General features: G+C 43.6%; 1 protein-coding gene across 2 annotated transcripts in view; it reads right to left on the bottom strand.

Annotated features, from left to right (window-relative positions):
• Positions 1–19,454, bottom strand: part of SLC17A8 (solute carrier family 17 member 8) — a 66,420-nt gene that overhangs the window by 39,364 nt on the left and 7,602 nt on the right. For both annotated transcript variants that reach the window (XM_010383571.2, XM_010383572.2), the window contains exon 2: positions 2,154–2,406. In XM_010383571.2, coding sequence (XP_010381873.2) covers positions 2,154–2,406 — 253 coding nt within the window. The remainder of the gene's footprint in view (positions 1–2,153; positions 2,407–19,454) is intronic.

Raw genomic sequence — 19,454 nt, 5'->3', positions numbered from 1 at the left:
GCCTTGCTCACAAAAGGCTGAAAGAATGCATGTGATACACATCTGAAACCTCGCTAATATACATCATTCTTTATTTTTAAAATGCATAATATGCCCTTCTACCTCTATCCCCCACACCCCTACAAAAGACAGGATATCCTTTTAGGACAGAGTTGGCTGTGGCATCAAATAGAGACTAGTTAGGAGGATCTCCATGGTGCTGTTTTCCTCTGGCAGAATAATCTCTTTGTTTGATAAAAGCAAAAACAAATAGCTTGCAGACCAACTGAAGACTTCTTTTTGACAGATTGAAATCAAATTTTCTCAAACCAGTGCCTGGCAGGAGACTGTTCCAGATGATGCTAATAGATGTGGCACAAAAGAGAGCATTCTATGATCAAGTCAGTCCAGGAAATACTGCCCACCACGTCTTCCTCTTGGAAAGTCTCATAGGACACAGCACAGTATGGGCTCCAGGTCTCACACTGCCTTCTTCATGGCACAGCCTGCAGCGTAGTGATTTCCCAGACACTAGTTCAAAAAACTGTGATCTAAATGTTTCTTCAAACAGAGGGAGGGACCAGAGAACTGTTAAATGCCTCTCTGCAAATGAACGGATTTCTGCATGAGTCACTGCGGTGTGTGAGTTTAGTACGATGAAACATGCATTTATGGGGTGTCTACTGGGCAGACATTTTTGTTTGTTTCTTTTCCCCCATAACCTCAGTACTTCAGATTTTATGTTTCCAGTGATTCCTAAAACAATACTATTTAAGTCACTTCAAAGTATCCTTGCTTGTAACTATGATGGCCTCTGAACTGGCCCTGTGGCCTCCATTCCTATCTCACCTCAATCTGGCCCCCTGCGATGGGGCAGTGATCAGTCTGGAGCACAGATATGATCACTCCGTGTGTGCAGCCCCTTGCTACATACCCACCAGGCTGCGGATGATTAGCCCCCTATATACTTGGCTGCCTCTACCCCAAGGTGCTCTACCCAATCACTGGGAGTTCTCAACCTGGAGTCTGTGGATGGAATCCTACAGATCTGAGAACTTGGATGGGAAGAAAACATGCACCTTTATTTTCACTCTTAACCAAAATTTAGCATTTTCTGCCATTATGAATGTAGGCAACAAGCCACAGTCGTATGACGAGTACCTATGACTCTGTCCCATGTGTAAATCGTAAATATGTTCAAATCGTATTACAGTCATGGCTACTATTTCCAACAGTAGCTTACATTCCAACTTAAAATCACAGTAAATGTTAGACCCAATGCTAGATTTAGTCACTGATGTACTACTAAAGAAGCCCATATGTTTCTATGTCACAAATGTGATTTTTAAATGTTTTGGTATTTATATTTTAATATAATTGGCTGCTTTTGTCATCCTTTGTGTTTTATTTTAAGAATTTAAAACATTACTTTGCCAAATATTCATCAGTCGTCACCAGGAGTCTGTGACACAGAAAAGATGATGAGTTCCTGTTTCAGTTCCTAAAATATACCTACATAGTATGTGTGCATTCTCATTCTCTCTCTGTGTGTGTGTGTGTGTCTCTGTCTCTGTCTCTCTCTTACAGTCCTTCACAATACCTTTTTCTTCAAACATTCTTCTTCCCACCCCACCACACCCTCTTTGCCTGGTCCAGCCATCACTTTGGGAATTTGTTCACAATAGCGAAGTCTGGGCTGGGCCCTCTCCTATGAGCCTGAGCATCCTGTGTACCTCCAACATGGCACCTACCCCCCCAACCCCCCAAACTGTCATCACTTACTAGTCTCCATGAGGACAGGGCCCAGTCTAGGTCGTTCACCTTTCTATCCCCATCACTTTGCTCAGCACAAGTAGCCACTCTCCATTTTTGTCATATCACTGAAGGAATTGCAGGGCTTTCTCTCAAGGAGCAAAGTATTGACACAGCTGCAGTCAAAAAAAGTTTCCTCACGATTGTAGTCTCAGCTACTGATCTGAGATGCTGAGATGCTGAGATAGGAGGAGCTACTCATTTGAGATGCTGAAATGGGAGGATGCTGAGATGGGAGGGTCATTTCAACCTGGCAGGTCGGGACTGCAGTGAGCCAAGATTGTGCCATGTACTCTAGCCTGGGAGACCGAGTGAGACCCTGTCTCCAAAAGAAAAGGCTTCCACCATGGATTGATACCAACCTGAATTTCCGGTTTTCCGTCGACATATACGGTGCTGTTGTTGACCATTTCCACAATGGCAACTCCAAGATTGCACCGGATCCCAAAAGAAATGCAGAATCCCAGCCCACTCATGATAGCAATGATGTAACGCTTGGGGAGGCCACAGCAGCGGCAGTCGCAGAGTGGGGGGCTTGGCCTGGACGTCTGCACTGGCCTGCCTTCTTCATTCAGCTCAATGTTTTCTTCTTCCTCAGTGCTCCCATCGATTTTTCTACATGGGAAGAAGGATAGGCAGAAAATAAAAGCCAGGATTAAAGGAAAAAGAAAGGATACTAAGCAAAAAGAAAAAAGGTACCAGCAGATGAAAAACAAAAAGGAAGACCCATAGTAGAATACTATGGGTGTATTATTATTATTAAAGTAAGTCTTATTATTAAATATTATTATTATTAAAGTAAGTTAGAGTGGTTAAAACTACTGATGTTCTGGGTATTGTGTGGGACTTTTATAAGCATTCAATCAATTGTTTAAATTTTATAACAACCCCATGAGGTAGACAGTGTCATCATGCCATTTTATAGATGAGGAAACTAAGTCACTAGAGGTAGGATAGAAGCCCAAGTCCAGAGCCTATGTCTAAAACAATATGCTATACTGAGTTTCCTGCTGAAAGAGCATTGACAGACTTTGTTCACATTGCTCAACCCAGCTGTTACAGTTGACCTTAATCTTTCTAAGTCCTTTTTTTTTTTTTTTTTTTTTTTTTGAGACAGAGTTTTGCTTTTGTTGCCCGGGCTGGAGTGCAATGGCATGATCTCAGCTCACCACAATCTCTGCCTCCCTGGGTTCAAGCAATTCTCTCACATCAGCCTCCCGAGTAGCCAGGATTACAGGTCTGCACAACCACGCCAGGCTAATTTTTGTATTGTAAGTAGAGACGAGGTTTCTCCATGTTGGTCAGGCTGGTCTCAAACTCCTGACCTCAGATGATCCACCCGCCTTGGCCTCCCGAAGTGCTGGGATTCTAGGTGTGAGCCACCGTGCCTGGCCTAATTTTTCTGTCTTAATAAAATATTAAGTGGAGGTGGAGAGGGACATTTTCTATCACAATGTACACCCATTTGGTTGTATATTCTTTTCTTCTTAGATGGTTCCTCTAAGGAGGTGGTCCTCTAGCACCTTTTATTCAAATGGTAGAATTTTTCACTGACCTCTATAGATTCCAATTATGGCACATTCATTATAGTGAATTTATCTCTTCTTTTAGAAACAGCAATTGGGCAAACTGAACCCTATCTGTCAATTATAAAGGAAGTTGTATCCTCTTACTTATTGTCATCTTTCTGAGGATGCTGTCATGGCCCACTTAAGGTCCAACTGTTTTTAAAGATAATCAAAACTTGCAAGTTTTCATAAATATTAAATTCAGTGACAAATAGCTAATATAATGGTTAACCCAATAGTTTGGATGAAACACAAGTCATTTGCCCACCTGTTCATATGAAAGACAACCTTGGCAGGTTCTTTTTTTTTTTTTTTTTTTTTTGAGACAGAGTCTCAGTCTGTCACCAGGCTGGAGTGTAGTGACGTGATTCTTGGCTCACTGCAATCTCCGACTCCCTGGCTCAAGCAATTCTCCTGCCTCAGCTTCCCGAGTAGCTGGGATTACAGCCACGCATCACCACGCCCAGCTAATTTTTTTATTTTTAGTAGAGACGGGGTTTCAACATGTTGGCCAGGATAGTTCTGATCTCCTGACCTCGTGATCTGCCTGCCTTGGCCTCCCAAAGTGCTGGGATTACAGGTGCGAGTCACCGCCCCTGGCACCTTGGCAAGTTCTTATGACTCAAGGAAAACCAAATTTCCAGCACAAGTATAGAGAAACAAATATACTGGATTTAATTCAGTTCATCAGATATATATTAAGTGCCTACTGTGTCTCAGGTACTGTACTAAGTGTTGGGGAGCAATAGAGAATGTGACATGTTCTCTGCCTTCTTCCAGCTCTTAGGCTGGTGGGGAAGAAAGACACATACACAAGCATCTATAATTACTGGATGATGTGGGTTTTGTTGAAATCAAAGTGAAAAACGATGGTAAAACATGGGAAGGAGCTTTCAGTTTCAACTTGTGAGCCCAGAGTAGAAGCTTAGTAAATGTGCCAGAACATTAAAGCAATTGGAAAAGAACTCTAACCATTTCCCTACCGATGTATCTACCTGCCAGCCTGCATTTATACTGATGGGGTCTATGTGTTCATCCGCAGTTCTCCATGTTTCCAGCTAAGGCCAGCCCCTCTCCCTGGACACTAGATCTCGTCCCTTTTTATCCCCTCATGAATATTGCTCCAGAAATCCCCACCCCCACACTTCATCCATTATGTTCTCCTCCCTAGTATAATAGATCATTCCTCTTGCCTATAAATAAGCTTTTATTCCTCCCATATTAGAATCTAAAATAAAATACATTTTCTCTTTCAGTTATCCTCCTATTTCTCATTTTCCTTTTTTAAGAAAGAAATGACTTCAATTCCTCTCCTCTTGTTCTCTCCTGGACCCACTCCAGCCAGGTATTCCCAACCTGAGCCCACAAAACTGCTCTTCTTTTTTTTTTTTTTTTTTTTTTTTTTTTTTTTTTTTGAGACGGAGTCTCACTCTGTCGCCCAGGCTGGAGTGCAGTGGCCAGATCTCAGCTCACTGCAAGCTCTGCCTCCCGGGTTCACGCCATTCTCCTGCCTCAGCCTCCCGAGTAGCTGGGACTACAGGCGCCCGCCACCTCGCCCGGCTAGTTTTTTCTATTTTTTAGTGGAGACGGGGTTTCACAGTGTTAGCCAGGATGGTCTCGATCTCCTGACCTCGTGATCCGCCCGTCTCGGCCTCCCAAAGTGCTGGGATTACAGGCTTGAGCCACCGCGCCCGGCCAAAACTGCTCTTCTTAAGGTTATCGATGCCCTCCTCATGGCTCAGTCCAAAGGTCATTTTCAGTCCTCATCTGATTTAATCAACCTAGCAGCAGCATTTGACACAATTGACCACTTTCTCTTCCTTGGCCATTTTATGTTCTTCCAGGAAAACACTTGGTCATCCTCCTAATTCTTCTCTTTTGTCTCTTGTAGCTGATTCCTTCTTTCCTCCACCTATATACACTAGAATGCCTAGGACTCCGTTCTCAGGTCTCTTGCTTTCTATCTATGCCCTCTAGGTCATCTAAGCTGGCTCTGGGCTTTGGATACCATGTATATGCTAACAGCTCCCAATCTTTATAACTAGCCTTATCTGACCTCTCCTTGGACACCTAAAAGGCAGCTTAAACTTGACATGTCCAAACTGACTTCCCCTAAAAATATATATATAATTCCTGAAGTCATTCTCATCATAAGTAATGACAATTTTGCAACTTTGGTTGCTCCAGCAAAAATCTTGAAGCCATCAGGCTGGGTGCGGTGACTCATGCCTGTAATCCCAGCACTTTGAGAGGCCAAGGCAGGTGGATCAGCTGAGGTCAGGAGTTGGAGACCAGCCTGGCCAACATGGCAAACCCTGTCTCTACTAAAAATACAAAAATTAGCCGGGTGTTGTGGCATGCACCTGTAGTCCCAGCTACTCAGGAGACTGAGGCAGGAGAATCACTTGAACCTGGGAGACAGAGGTTGCAGTGAGCTGACATTGCACCATTGCACTCCAGTCTTCGTGACAGTGAGACTCCATCTCAAAAAAAAAAAAAAAAAAAAAAATCTTGACGCCATCTTGGATGCCTCACTTCTCCAATTTATGTCCAACTGAGGAGCTCATGTACTTTAAATGTTGAGTCTCCCGCCTACTCAGCTGTGTGACTTCAGCCTAATTACTTAACCTCCCTGGACTTCAGTTTCTTCATCTGCAAGCTAGGAATTATAATAGTTTCTTCTTCATAGCGTTGTTCTTAGGATTGTCATAAATGAGTTATTAAACTTAGGTAATTTAGAACAGAACTTGCCACACATTAAAAAGTGACATATGCCAGCTATTTTTATTACATTAATCCTCACCGTCACTTAATGAGTCTAGGATGCTAGACTAAGCATTGATGCCATTAGCTCTGAGAGGCAGTTAGATGATAAGACTTTATAATGGGCCGCCCTAGTAGTCTCCATGAATTTCTGGCAACCAAATATGTATAACTTAAGTAGGATGGAAAACTGATGCTCTAGGCCTGGCATGGTGGCTCACGCCTGTAATCCCAGCACTTTGAGAGGCTGAGGTGGGCAGATCACCTGAGGTTAGGAGTTCGAGACCAGCCTGACCAACATGGCAAAACCCCGTCTCTACTAAAAATGCAAAAATTAGCCAGGCATGGTGGTGTGCACCTGTAGTCCCAGCTACTCTGGAGGCTGAGGCATGAGAATCACTTGAACCCGGGAGGCAGAGGTTCCCGTGAGCCAAGATCACACCACTGTACTCCAGCCTGGGCAGCAGAGTGAGACTCCATCTCAAAAATAAAAAGAAGAAGAAGAAGAAGAAGAAGAAGAAGAAGAAGAAGAAGAAGAAGAAGAAGAAGAAGAAGAAGAAGAAGAAGAAGAAGAAGAAGAAGAAGAAGAAGAGGAAGAAGGAGGAGGAGGAGGAGGAGGAGGAGGAGGAGGAGGAGGAGGAGGAGGAGGAGGAGGAGGAGGAGGAAAGAAAACTGATGCTCTAATGCTGACACATTACTATAATAGAATATTTCTAGCAGCTAAAACAAGGATAATATGTAACAACCACAGCAATACTTGTATGAGGCAAATTCAGTTCTTTCCCTCTGCCCTCCTCTACAGATGCCTTCATGTAATTCTCTTATTTGATCACTAATTCAGCTCAGTGAGACATGGGAAATCTAATACTCCCATTTGATACAAAATGCAACCGTAGTTCAGAAGGCAAGAACAAACCAGCCAAGGTCACACAGCCCTTAGTGGGTAGAGGCAAGATATGAAACCCTTCTCCTTTCCTGTCTAGGTCCCTTGGGCCCCTTTCCTGTGTGTTCCCAGCACACCAGGCCATGCTCCTTCTCAATGATCTTCCTGAGTCACTTTGTCATCTGTACCTGTTACTTTGTAGTCCTTGACCAGCCACCATGACTCAGAAGAGCACGGTAAGAGAATGGGCTGAGAGACACCCAGTGCTGTCTCCCACGTGCTAGCTCTGTGACTTTGGCTAAGTTACTTGACCTTCTACTAGTCTTCCAGGGATGCTGTAACAACGTACCACAAACTAGGTGCCTTAAAACAACAGAAACATATTTTCCTACAGTTCTAGAGCCAGAAATCTGAGATCCAGGTTTCAGCAGGCCTTGGTTTCTTCTGAGGCCTTTCTTTTTGGCTTGCAGATGGCTCTTATCCCTGTGCCTTCACGTAGTCTTCCTTCTATGGATCTGTGTGTCCCAATTTTTTCTTCCTATAAGGACATCAGTCATATTCTATTAGGGCCTACCCTAAGGACCTCGTTTAAGCTTAATTACCTTTTTAAAGACCCTATCTCCAAATGCAGTCATGTTCTGAGGTACTGAGGGTTAGAATTTCACCGTAATGAATTTGGGCAGATTCATATGAAGACACAATTCAGCCTGTAAGAATCCCTATCTGTAAACTGGGCTAATCGTAATGGGTATCTCATAGGGTTGTTCAATGATTGATGCATGCAAATGATTCATGGCAGTGCCTGGTATGTAAAAAGTGCTTTATATTAATAGGTGGTAAGTACTATCACTATTGCTATTAATAAAGTGTCACCTGTCATAAGCTTAGCCCTCGCTATATGCATGCAGATGCTTTAGATGAAGGCTAATGAAAACCGAAAGCGCTGTGGGGCTTTGCAGTGCTTAATTGCAGACAGCCCCAGCTGCTGTGCTCTGAATCAACCACCCATTTGGCGTGGGGACAGCGCTTCTTTCTCACAGGCTGCTCTTCTGCCAAGAACTGAGGACCTCAGGGATGTGAGGCCGTTCTTTCCTGCCAGAGGCAGGACTCCTCTGACAGTGCCTGCTCCAGGACTCCCCACTGGCCATGACAAAACTTCCCAGTATTGTAGTATAGTCTGAAAGTCTTCTCACCTGGCTTTTCTTCTTTCCTTCTCTCCTACACAGGTAGCAGTTTGAACACTCTCCCAGCCTCCTCCAGCTCCTTCCCATTTTCCCTCAATAAATCTCTTGGCCAGGTGTAGTGACTCATGCCTGTAATCCAAGTACTTTGGGAGGCTGAGGCAGGAAGATCACTTGAGCTCAAGAGTTTGAGGCTGCAGTGAGCTGTGATTGTGCCACTGCACTCCAGCCTGGGAAACAGAGCGAGACCATGTCTCGTATGTGCCAAGTCCTGTCTTGGTATCTGCTTTCTTGGAAGACCTCAACCAACACAAGCACGCTCTGTGTGCACAGTGCCATCTTAGATATCCTGAGACTTTCCGGAGGGAAGACATACAGTATGGGAGATGGAGAGAAAGAAGGGGAAAGTAATGATCAAAGGGTAGGCCCTGAAAGAAGGAGCTGTGGGCTCCCCAGGAAGCAGGACCTATAGCTGGCTGACCTGAAGCCAGCCCCTTACAGCAGCTCTCCAGTTGGAGATGGGATATCGGGAGCTGTGGGGAGGGGTCTGAGCACAGGATCTCACTTTCCTTTGCCCAAAGTGGCAGCTGAGCCACCACTTCAAGGGATCATGGGCTCAGGAGCAAATGAGGATCAACAACTAGCAGGACCTCCTGAGTTGTCTGTGAGTCCTTTGCACAACCTTGCTGTGGCAAAGGGGGAGCACTAAAATGAACAGAAATCTAACTTCCCCCAGGCAGGGGGCTCAGAGGCAGATTTGATTTGTTTCATTTTATTTATTTTTTTGAGACAGAGTCTTGCTCTGTTACCCAGGTTGGAGTGCAGTCGCGCAATCTTGGCTCACTGCAACCTCTGCCTCCCAGGTTCAAGCAATTCTCGTGCCTCAGCCTCCCAAGTAGCTGAGATTACAGATGTAGGCTAATTTTTGTATTTTTAGTAGAGACAGGGTTTCAGCATGTTGGCCAGGCTGGTCTTGAACTTCTGGCTTCAAGCAATCCACCTACCTCAGTCTCCCAGAGTGCTGGGATTAATAGGTGTGAGCCACTGTGCCCGGCCAGATTTGATTTGTTTTAAAAGCATTCAAATAGCAGGCCATTTCTTGTATAGCCTAACTCACAGAGGAAGACTAAGCACCCCCTCACCCTCACCTTCACCCTGTATCATGGAACACACCAGACTCTGGGCAGTCAGATAATCTGGATTTGATTTCCAGCTCTGCCACTGATAATTGAGCTGTGTGACTTGGGGGCAAATAACCTGGCCTCTCTGAATCTCACATATCCTCTTCTGTACAATAAACATTTATCTCACAGAGATACATGAGCCTACCCTACAAAGACTAACACATTACTGCCAATAAATGAATAGACATTGCCTGAACGCTACGGTCTCTGCCATCCCTGGTGTCTCCTTAGCGTTTTACACATTCCTCTGTTAGAGCACTTCTCACAAGGAGTTAGAGTCATTTTCATTTAGCAGCATAGGTGCTAAGTAAATAGCCACTGATTTGAGCTAGGCACGGTGGCTCATGCCTGTAATCCCAGCACTTTGGGAGGCTGAGGCGGGTGGATCACATGAAGTTAGGGGTTCGAGACAGGCCTGACCAACATGGTAAATGAAGCCCCGTCTCTACTAAAAATACAAAAATCAGCTGGGCACAGTGGCAGGCACCTGTAATCCCAGCTACCCGGGAGGCTGAGGCAGGAGAATCTCTTGAACCTGGGAGGTGGAGGTTGCAGTGAGCCGAGATGGCACCATTGCACTCCAGCCTGGGTGACCGAGCAAGACTCTGTCTTGGGGGAAAAAAAAAAAGTCAGATTTGTGTCGTGTCCATATATGAATGAAGGTCTCCCTGATCCCAGGACCATTTCCAACTCATCTTTATTCTCCGTGTTCAGCATCATGCCTGGAAACAATGAATCCTTGTCCAACTGAATGGAATTGGTGGATCAATTCCAGACATCCTTCCTGGCTTGAAGCACTTATAGACAGGGTTAAGGATCTATTCATCCCTGCCCAGAAAAAAAAGAAAAAAGAAAAAAAAAAAAGCTTTATAAAAAGGGGAGGAGAGGAGAAAGTTATTTAAGAATAAGAGAAGAAAAACGAACTCATTTCTTAGGAGTTGGAGGACTTTAATTATCCCTAACAGCTATTTATCCCATTCATTTTTCCTTCTCTGCTTGACTGCAGTTGATCTTTTAGATCAGAGAATCTTCATTCTTTCTAGAGTGACATTCTCATTCTTGTTTCTCCAAATATAGACAGCTGCGGTCTGCGGACTGCTAGCCCTCTGCACACTAGGGAGGTGCCTGCTCTCTGTTCTCAGACACAGTTGTCCAGCAAACATCCAAGCCCCAGGAGTCTAATTGCCTAAGATATGCTAATTAACCCTTAGGCACTTAAAGAACTATTTCTTTGCAATTCAAATGTTCCCACTAATTGCGGAAAAGGTTTTGTTTTGTTTTGTTTCATAGGTAATAAGATCAACACTTGGAGCACAAAGTGAGAGAACTTGCAGATAATTTTAAAAATCCATTTACTGGCTGGGCGTGGTGGCTCACTCCTACAATCCTAGCAGTTTGGGAGGCTGAGGCAGGAGGATCCCTTGAGCCCAGGAGTTTGAGACCAGCATGGGCAATATAGACAGAACCTGTCTGAAGCTAAATATATATATAACAATATTTTTAAATCAATTTGCTTGCTCACCGTATTTGGTATGAACTGAAATGTGTGCCCCAAAATTCATGTGTTGAACTCTTAACCCCCAGTACCACCAAACATGGTTATATTTAGGATAAGGTGCTTAAGGAAGTAATTATGGTTAAATGAGGCCCTTAGGGCGGGCCCTAATCTAATATGAATGATGTCCTTATAAGAAGAGGACATTTGAGCCAGGTGTGGTGGCATGGATGCCTGTGGTCCCACTTACTTGGGAGGCTGAGGGGAGAGGATCGCTTAAGCCCAGGAGTTGGACATTGCGGTAAACTATGCACTCCAGGCTGGGTGACAGAGGGAGACCCTGTTTCAAAAAAAATACATAAATAAAAAGAGACTTGGACACACAGAGACACCAGGGATGCATATGCATAGAGAAAGGCCATCTGAGGACATAGCAAGAAGGCAATATCTGCAAGCCAAGGACAAAGGCCTCAGGAGAAATCAAACCTTGATCTTGGACTTCTAGCTTCCAGAACAGAGAGAAAATAAATTTCTGTTGGTTAAGCCACCCAGTCTGTAGTATTTTGTTGTGGCAGCCCTAGCAAACAAATACAGCATTCAAATTTGCCCTCCGAAAAGGTCCCATTTAGCTCATGTTGTCTTTTACATAATCTTTGCGTTGCTCTTCTACTAGAAGAAAATTAACTGAAGGACATTGACTACTTGCTACATTCTAGACGCTCCGCGAGGTTTCTATAAAATATATATTATCTCCCTTAATCCTCAAAATAGTCTTGACAAATAGGACTTACCTCCATCTTACAGCTCAGAAGACTGAGACTCAGAATTTTTAAAACCTTGCCCAGCTGGACACAGTGGCTCACACATGTAATCCCAACACTTTGGGAGGCCAAGATAGGTGGATCACCTGAGGTCAGTGTTCAAGACCAGCCTGGCCAACATGGTGAAAACTCGTCTCTACTAAAAATACAAAAAAAGTTAGCTGCATGTGCTGGCAAGTGCCTGTAATCCCAGCTACTCAGGAGACTGAAGCAGGAGAATCACTTGAACCTGGGAGGTGGAGGTTGCAGTGAACTGCACTCCAGCCTGGGTGACAGAGTGAAAACTCTGTCTTAAAAACAAAATAAAACAAAACGAAAAAAATTGCCCAAGGATCATCCAGCTGCGGTTGGTGAAGGGAGAACACAACTGAGATTTGCTATCCAGCCTATTGCTACCAGTGTGCCACAGGAACTAATCAGAAAGCCCCTGACAAATAGCAAGTGCTTTACCTATAGAGACTTTTTTTTAAAGGTTCTGGAGAAGCAGTATTGCAGTGAGATTAAGAGAACATGCCCTGGAGACAGACGGTCCTGGGTTCAATGCTGACTGTGGTGTTTATTAGGTATGTGGCCTTGAGCAAATTACCTAACTTCCCTCAACCTCAGTTCCCTCATTTATGAGAGGAAGATGGGACTACCGTGAACGTTAAATAAGACCGAGTCACAAAACAGCCTAATTCCTAGCACTTGATAAATAATCAATAAATGGTAAATTTTAAAGAGGGGAAGGAGGATTTAAAATACGATCCCCAGAGCTAGTTTGAGATTTGAAATGGATCTTATCAGCATGGATTTCAGCACATCACATTCAAAAGGAGCTCAATAAAGTGCACCTGGTCAACTCCAGCCCAGTCAATGCTCTCACAGTACCTATGTGTCTCATTTTTAAAATTGATATTTGCCTCTTCCGGTAGATTGTAAGTTCAGAAAGTCAGGAACCAAAAATTCCTAGCACTCAGCCCAGCTTCATAGATTTAGAGGTATTAACCTAGGCTGTTTTTGTTTTCTCCTGGTAATTTGACCCTTTCCTATCCCCCCATTTAAGCAGAGAGTCACTGCTCCTTACCTCAGCAGGGATCATTAGATGAACAAGAGGAAAAAAAGATAGTCTCTATGGCTTTAAAAAGCCTAAGTCACAGATGACAAGCTGACAGCCCAATGGCCATATGTGACCCATAACCGTGTTTTGTTTATCTGGTGGAATGTGTGTATGGGTTTTTGCTTTTTTTTTTTTTTCTTAGAATTTAGATTAATTGGCCGGGCACGGTGGCTCGTGCCTGTAACCCCAGCACTTTGGCAGGCCAAGGCGTGCAGATCACCTGAGGTTAGGAGTTCAAGGCCAGCCTGGCCAACATGGCAAAACTTCATCTCTACTATAAATACAAAATTAGCTAGACATGATGGTGCACACCTGTAATCCCAGCTACTCAGGGGGCTGAGGCAGGAGAATCGCCTGAACCCAGGAGGCAGAGGTTGTAGTGAGCTGAGATCATGCCTTTGCACTCCAGCCTGGGTGACAAGAGCAAAACTACATCTCAAAAAAAAAAAAAAAAAAAAAAAAAAAAGAATTTAGATTAATTGACAAGAGTTTAAAAACCAAGGCCCAGCATAATGGCTCACATCTGTAATCCTGGAAATTTGGGAGGCCAAGGTGAGAGGATTGCTTGAGGGTAGGAGTTTGAGGCCAGCCTGGGCAACATAGTGAGACCCCCATCTCTACTTTTTAAAATTGTATTAAATAAATAAATAAATAAATATCAGAAGATAGCTCAAAAAAGCAGAAACAAGCAAACATATAAAACCTTGGATTTCTTGTTTATTCTGAAAAATCTGAAGACCTGAAATTATCAAGCTCTCACTCTGTCATGGCTACAATTGGCTCTCATTTTACCGCAGTTCCCACCACTCCCTATTGTCACTTCCACAGTGAGCTCAGTTGCCATTTAACATTATACTTGCACTGTTACTTTTCTAGTAGTTAAAATCAAAACATAAGAAAAATATGTTTTGTACTCATGTCTGTATCAAAAGTTGAAAAATAAAAATTAGACTAGTAGCACACATATGGAGCAGACAACCATCATTTACCACTGTTGAATATCTTAATGACTTCTTGATATTTTGAATCTTGCTGGAGCAGCAAAAAAAAAAAAAAAAAAAAAAAAAAAAAAAATCAAAAACAAAACAAAAACAAAAAAACTACTTTTCCTAGACTCTCTTGCAGCTACAATGAAGTCATGAGAGATGAACTCTGCTAAATCCGAAGTGCTGGAATAAGATTTAGATACAGGACAGAACAAGAAGAGGATACAGCATGCGGGGGAATGGTAGTGCAGATGGTTTCGAATGCAACAGAGGCAACTGGCTCCTCTGTGACTGCTGTGGCAGAATTTCTGGAACAAGTCATGAATATAATCAGCACTTAGAGGCAGGCAGTGGTGGCAGTTGTGTTTTATCCAGAACAGTCTAGTGGTATGTGTTCTCTGCCGCTTTTTTCCTGGAGATAGAGCATCCAGACCTGATCCTTCCGGGAAGTTGAACAATTCCTAACATTCTTTTATTTTTTATTTATTTATGTTTTTGAGATGGAGTCTTGCTCTGTCGCCCAGGCTAGAGTGCAGTGGTGCAATTTCGGCTCACTGCAATCTCTGCCTCCTGGGTTCAAGCAATTCTCCTGCCTCAGCCTCCTGAGTAGCTGGGATTACAGGCACGCACCACCATGCCCAGCTAATTTTTGTAGTTTTAGTAGAGATGGGATTTCACCATGTTGGCCAGGCTGGTCTCAAACTCCTGACCTCAGGTGATCCACCACCCACCTCGGCCTCCCAAAGTGCTGGAATTACAGGGGTGAGCCACTCCACCCGGCCCAATTCCTAACATTCTTTACTAAATTTCATTCCCCTTTAGCTAGAGTGGATTCTGTTGATTGCAACTAAGAATGTTGAATGATACAACATATTTCCTTGCAGAAGTGGAGACTATTTCTATTTGTTAATATGTAGTATGTCTATGTCAAGATATATAATATGGTTGCTTTACTCTGTAGGTATTGAATCTATAGACCCTACTAACCTTTAAGAAGCACTTAGAAAATCTGATTGTTGTAAAAGTATTTGGGAGAAGTTGGAAAAAGAGAGAATATAAACTTTGGATGAGAAAATATACTTTTGAGCTAAGAAAAGATACCGGGAGCAGGAGTGGTAGAATCTGATGAACATTTACATCAAGAGGCAGGAAAGTATGCCTGGGAATGGATCCTGAATGTTCTAGATTTCGAGGGAGTAGGGTAGTAAAGTTGGATAAGGGAGACTTCATCAATATGGTAGGTGATTGAATTGTGTCCTCCAAAAAAGATATGTTGATGTTCTAACCCCCAATTCCTTATTTGGAAATGGGGTCTTCACAGATGTAATCAAGTTAACATGATGTCATCCTAGATTAATTTCATGACTGGTGTCCTTATAAGAAGAGGGGAATTTGAACACATAGACCCAGACACCAGGGGAGAAGGCCATGTGACAACAAATGCAGGAATTGGAGTGATGCATCCACAAGCCAAGACATGCCTGGGATTCCCAGCAGCTACCAGCAGCCAGAAAGAGGCAAGCATGAGGCCTCCTTCAGAGCCTTCAGGGGGAACTTGACCCTGCCAACACCTTGTGTTTGGACTTCTGGACTCCAGAATTGTAAGAGAATAAGTTTCTGTTGTTTTAAGCCACCTGGTTTGTGGTATTTTGTTACAGCAGCCCTAGGAAACTAATAAAGGGGGGATGGTTCCATGACACAGGGTCTAACATCCTGGCAAAGGCCTTAAGAGAAATGTTCCTGATAAACTGCTAATACAGTTCTTGGAAACTTAAACAAAATAGAGATGTCCAGAGGAGGCTGGTGATTTTAAAATGTAATTCTGTACTAATTTCTAGTCATTATTACATTGTACACAGAGATATAGGATATGACCACCATGACTTTAAAAAAAAATAACTTGAAACCTGGGCACAGTGGTTCACGCCTGTAATCCCAGCAATTTGGCAGGCTGAGGTTGGGAGGATGGCTTGAGCCCAGGAGTTCGAGACTATTCTAGGCAACATAGCGAGACCTTCGTCTCTACAAAATATTTTAAAAATTAGCCAAGCATGGTGGCTCGCAACTGTAGTCTCAGCTACTCAGGAGGCTGAGGTGGGAGGATCGCTTGAGCCTGGGAGGTGGAGGCTGCAGTGAGGTATGATTGTGCCACTGCACTCCAGCCTAGGTGACAGAGTGAGACCCTGTTTCAAAAAAATAAATAAATGAATGAATAAAAAATTATCCATTCCAGGAGAGAACGCCCAAGGCCACAAGAGTGTCCTGACTTGGGTTGGTCCAGGTCTACATCCTCTCTTTTCCTTCATTGTTATATAAATTTAATTTACAAGCCTATTTCATTTTTTAACGCCTGGTAGAAAAATTGCTGAATTTGAACCAGTCATAGTGACGAATTGCTGATAATTAAACTGGCTATGTTCTATTCCTTTAAGTAAAGTTTTGATCTCTGTTATTTGGAATATAAGAATTCTGTAATTGTTCTATCTTTAATGTTGATCACACTCTTGATCAATTAAAAGATCTCTCTTTAACTTATTTTTTTTTTAATGAGAAATGTTGGGAACTGTTATAGCAGATTATAAAGAAAGATCAAAAGGCTCAAATAAATGACTATGCAGGAATGGATTCTCTATGTAAGACCAGAAAACCCACAAACGAACTATATTCCTCGGAAGGCCTGAGGAATACTCCTGCTCCTAAGACAATAAGGAATGCAGTGGTGATGGGGCCACCAGCACACTGAGATGCTCAGAAGCTGCTGTCCTCTGCTGGCTGAGGCTTACCATAGGAGGTGCTGCTCAAGAACCAGTGGCAACTGGGATGACTGGCAGCACTTAACCATCATAAGTAAGGGCAGGAAATTCAGAATGACAGTTAGGGAATCAGCCCATAGGAATCTCAGAGATGACTCACAGAACATGGTGCTCCAAGGAGCAAAAAAAATGGGCAGCCAATAAGGGTATTGTTTCATATACATAAAACCAGAAAAGATCAAGAGCTGATGAATGAGCAGTGGGCTGAGGCTGGTCACCCCAATGGAAAGTCACATTCTCTTGCTGAAGACTGAAGGAGAAGACTGAAGGTTCCATGACTAAGGAATCTGCAACACCGCAGAAGAAAATGCAGTCGTGATGCCCACAGTCCTTCCCCGAAGGAGTCTACCACCATTAATTTGGGTAAACATACACAGAAGAAAGAGAAACACCTCGATCTTTTGCAGACTTTTGAGTAAAGGGGCAAGCTGATGTTGATACTCAAGGATTTATAGCACTATCCTGCCTCCGTTAGAATGAGGCTTATGAGGGTCAAGTAATAAGTGGAGTCCTGGCACAGGTTCGTCTCATAGTGAGTTCATGTCCCTGGACCCACCCAGTGGTCATTTCCCCATGTATGATTCCCACATGTATAATTGGAAGACAGACACCTAGCATTTGGAAAACCCTTTCAGTGGTTCCTTGACTTGTAGAATAAAAGCTATTGTAATAGAAAAAAAGTCAAATGGAAATCCTTAAAACTGTCATCCCTGGGTAAGAAGATAAATCAAAAACAGTATTATATTATGCAGAATGACAGAGATTATTGCACCTTCAGAGATTTAAAGGATGCAGAGGTGGTAGCCCCCATTAGATCCCAATGTAATTCATCAGCCTAGGCCCCTGAAAAAAAAAAAAAAGAAGGGATCATGGTGGATGACAGGGAACTACCACACTCTTAACTCATGTACATAGCTTGCCTGTCTTGATCTAGAAAGGAGGCTAAGAAGTTCACAATGACATAAGATGAACGACAGCATATATCCGTGGATTGTTCTCTCTCATAATATAGTCAGAGAGACCTTCTGGACCAGCTGCAGAACATCACATTGATCTATTATGACCAATAGATAACATTATGTTTTTAGACCTCAGGAGCAAGAACTGGCAAGTACTCTGGATGCCTCAGTAAGACATGTGTGCTTCAAAGGGTGGGAAAAGATTGCTACAAAGATCACAGGTCCATCACATGGGTGAAGTTCACAGGTGTCTAGTGTTCAAGACATTCCAGAACATTCCCTTCAAAGTGAAGGAAAAGTTATTGTGCTTTGAACTTCCTGCCACTAAGGAAGAAGCACAATGGTTGGCAGACCTCTTTGGGTTTTTGAGGGAGTGTATTCAGCACTTGGGAATATTGTTCTAACCCACTTATTCCATGACATAAAAAAACTGCTGGTTTTTAATGAAACCCAAAAACAAGAAAATGTTCTGTAGCAAGTCCAGGCTGCAATAAGAGTGATCTTGCCACTAGGGCTGTATTCTCCAGCATACCCTTGGCACTAAAGTCATCTGAATAGGAAAAGACACTATATGAGGTTTCTGTCAAAACTCAATGGAGAAATATAGCACAAAGCCTTAGGATTCTGGGACAAAGCCATATCATCTATAGTAGAGAAATATACAACAGATAGAAAACAAGTCATGGCATGTTACTGAGTCCTGGTGGAGACACAGCATCTGACCATGCAATATGAGGAGGCCATGCAGCCAAAACGACCTGTCATGAGCTAGGTACTATCAGATCTGCGACGTCCAACTGTTCATCATGAGATGGAAGTGATCCATCTGGAATCTAACACCAGCAGGGCCACAGGGCACAAGTAAGCCCATGTGAGAGGGGCCAGGTTTCCACATGACCCATATCTGCTGTACCAATGCCTCCCCATGAGCTCACACCCGTGAACAAATTACAGGAGGAAAAAAACTGAGTTTGGTCCAGAGCTGGTCAATTTGGTATGTTACAGCGTGTTGCAAACGGACTGCTGCTATACTCCAGCTCCCCCAGGGATGGCCCTGAAGGACAGTGAGGGGGAAAGCCTCCCAATAGGCAGAGTTTTGAGCAGTCTCCTGGCCACACATTTTGTATGAAAAGAGAAACATTCAAAGGTAGGGATATGCATGGACTCAAAGGCAGTGGAGAATGACTTCACTGGAGGTCGGGAGAAAAAGCAATATTGGAGGACTTGGAAGAAGATCTGGGGAAGGGATGTGGATCAGTCTATAAGAGTGGATGCCTCGTATGAGCTCTCCTGATTGCACATTATCACATGCCACTTGGAAGAGGCATAAAACAGACGACAGGCAGGCTGACTTGGCCAGTTGATGTCAGCCAGCTTCCATCCTCAGCCACCCAGTGCTAGAGCAGTGCACTTGTGAACTGAGTAACCATGGCAGCAGGGATGGAGGCTGTGTCGGGGCTTCCACTCACCAGGACTGAGCTAGCTCCTGCTGCTGTCAGCAACAAGACCAATGCTGAGCCCCTGAGATGGCACAATTCCTGAGGGGACAAACAAGTTTCTTGGTCACAAGTTGTTTATAACAGACCCCTTCCATCCTGGAAAGGGTAGAAATTCATCCTGACTGGGGTTGAAATACTCCATGTATGAGTTTGCCTGTTCAGACTACAAGTCTCAGCCAGCATCACTATCTGAGGATTCAGTGTCTGATTTCTCAACATGGGATCTCACATCACATCTTCTCAGACCAAGACACCCAATGTATGGCAAAGATGGCATAGCAGTGGGCACATGACAATGGGATCCCTAAGCCTCACCATATACCACACCACCCAGAAGCTGACAGCCTGCCAGAGCTGAGCTGAAGAAGCTTTTTTTGCTTTTTTTTTTTTTTTTTTGAGATGGAGTGTTGCT

Source organism: Rhinopithecus roxellana, chromosome 10 (genome assembly GCF_007565055.1).
Source record: "Rhinopithecus roxellana isolate Shanxi Qingling chromosome 10, ASM756505v1, whole genome shotgun sequence".
Classification (NCBI taxonomy): Eukaryota; Metazoa; Chordata; class Mammalia; order Primates; family Cercopithecidae; genus Rhinopithecus; species Rhinopithecus roxellana.
This window is presented reverse-complemented; position numbering and strand designations above follow the sequence as displayed.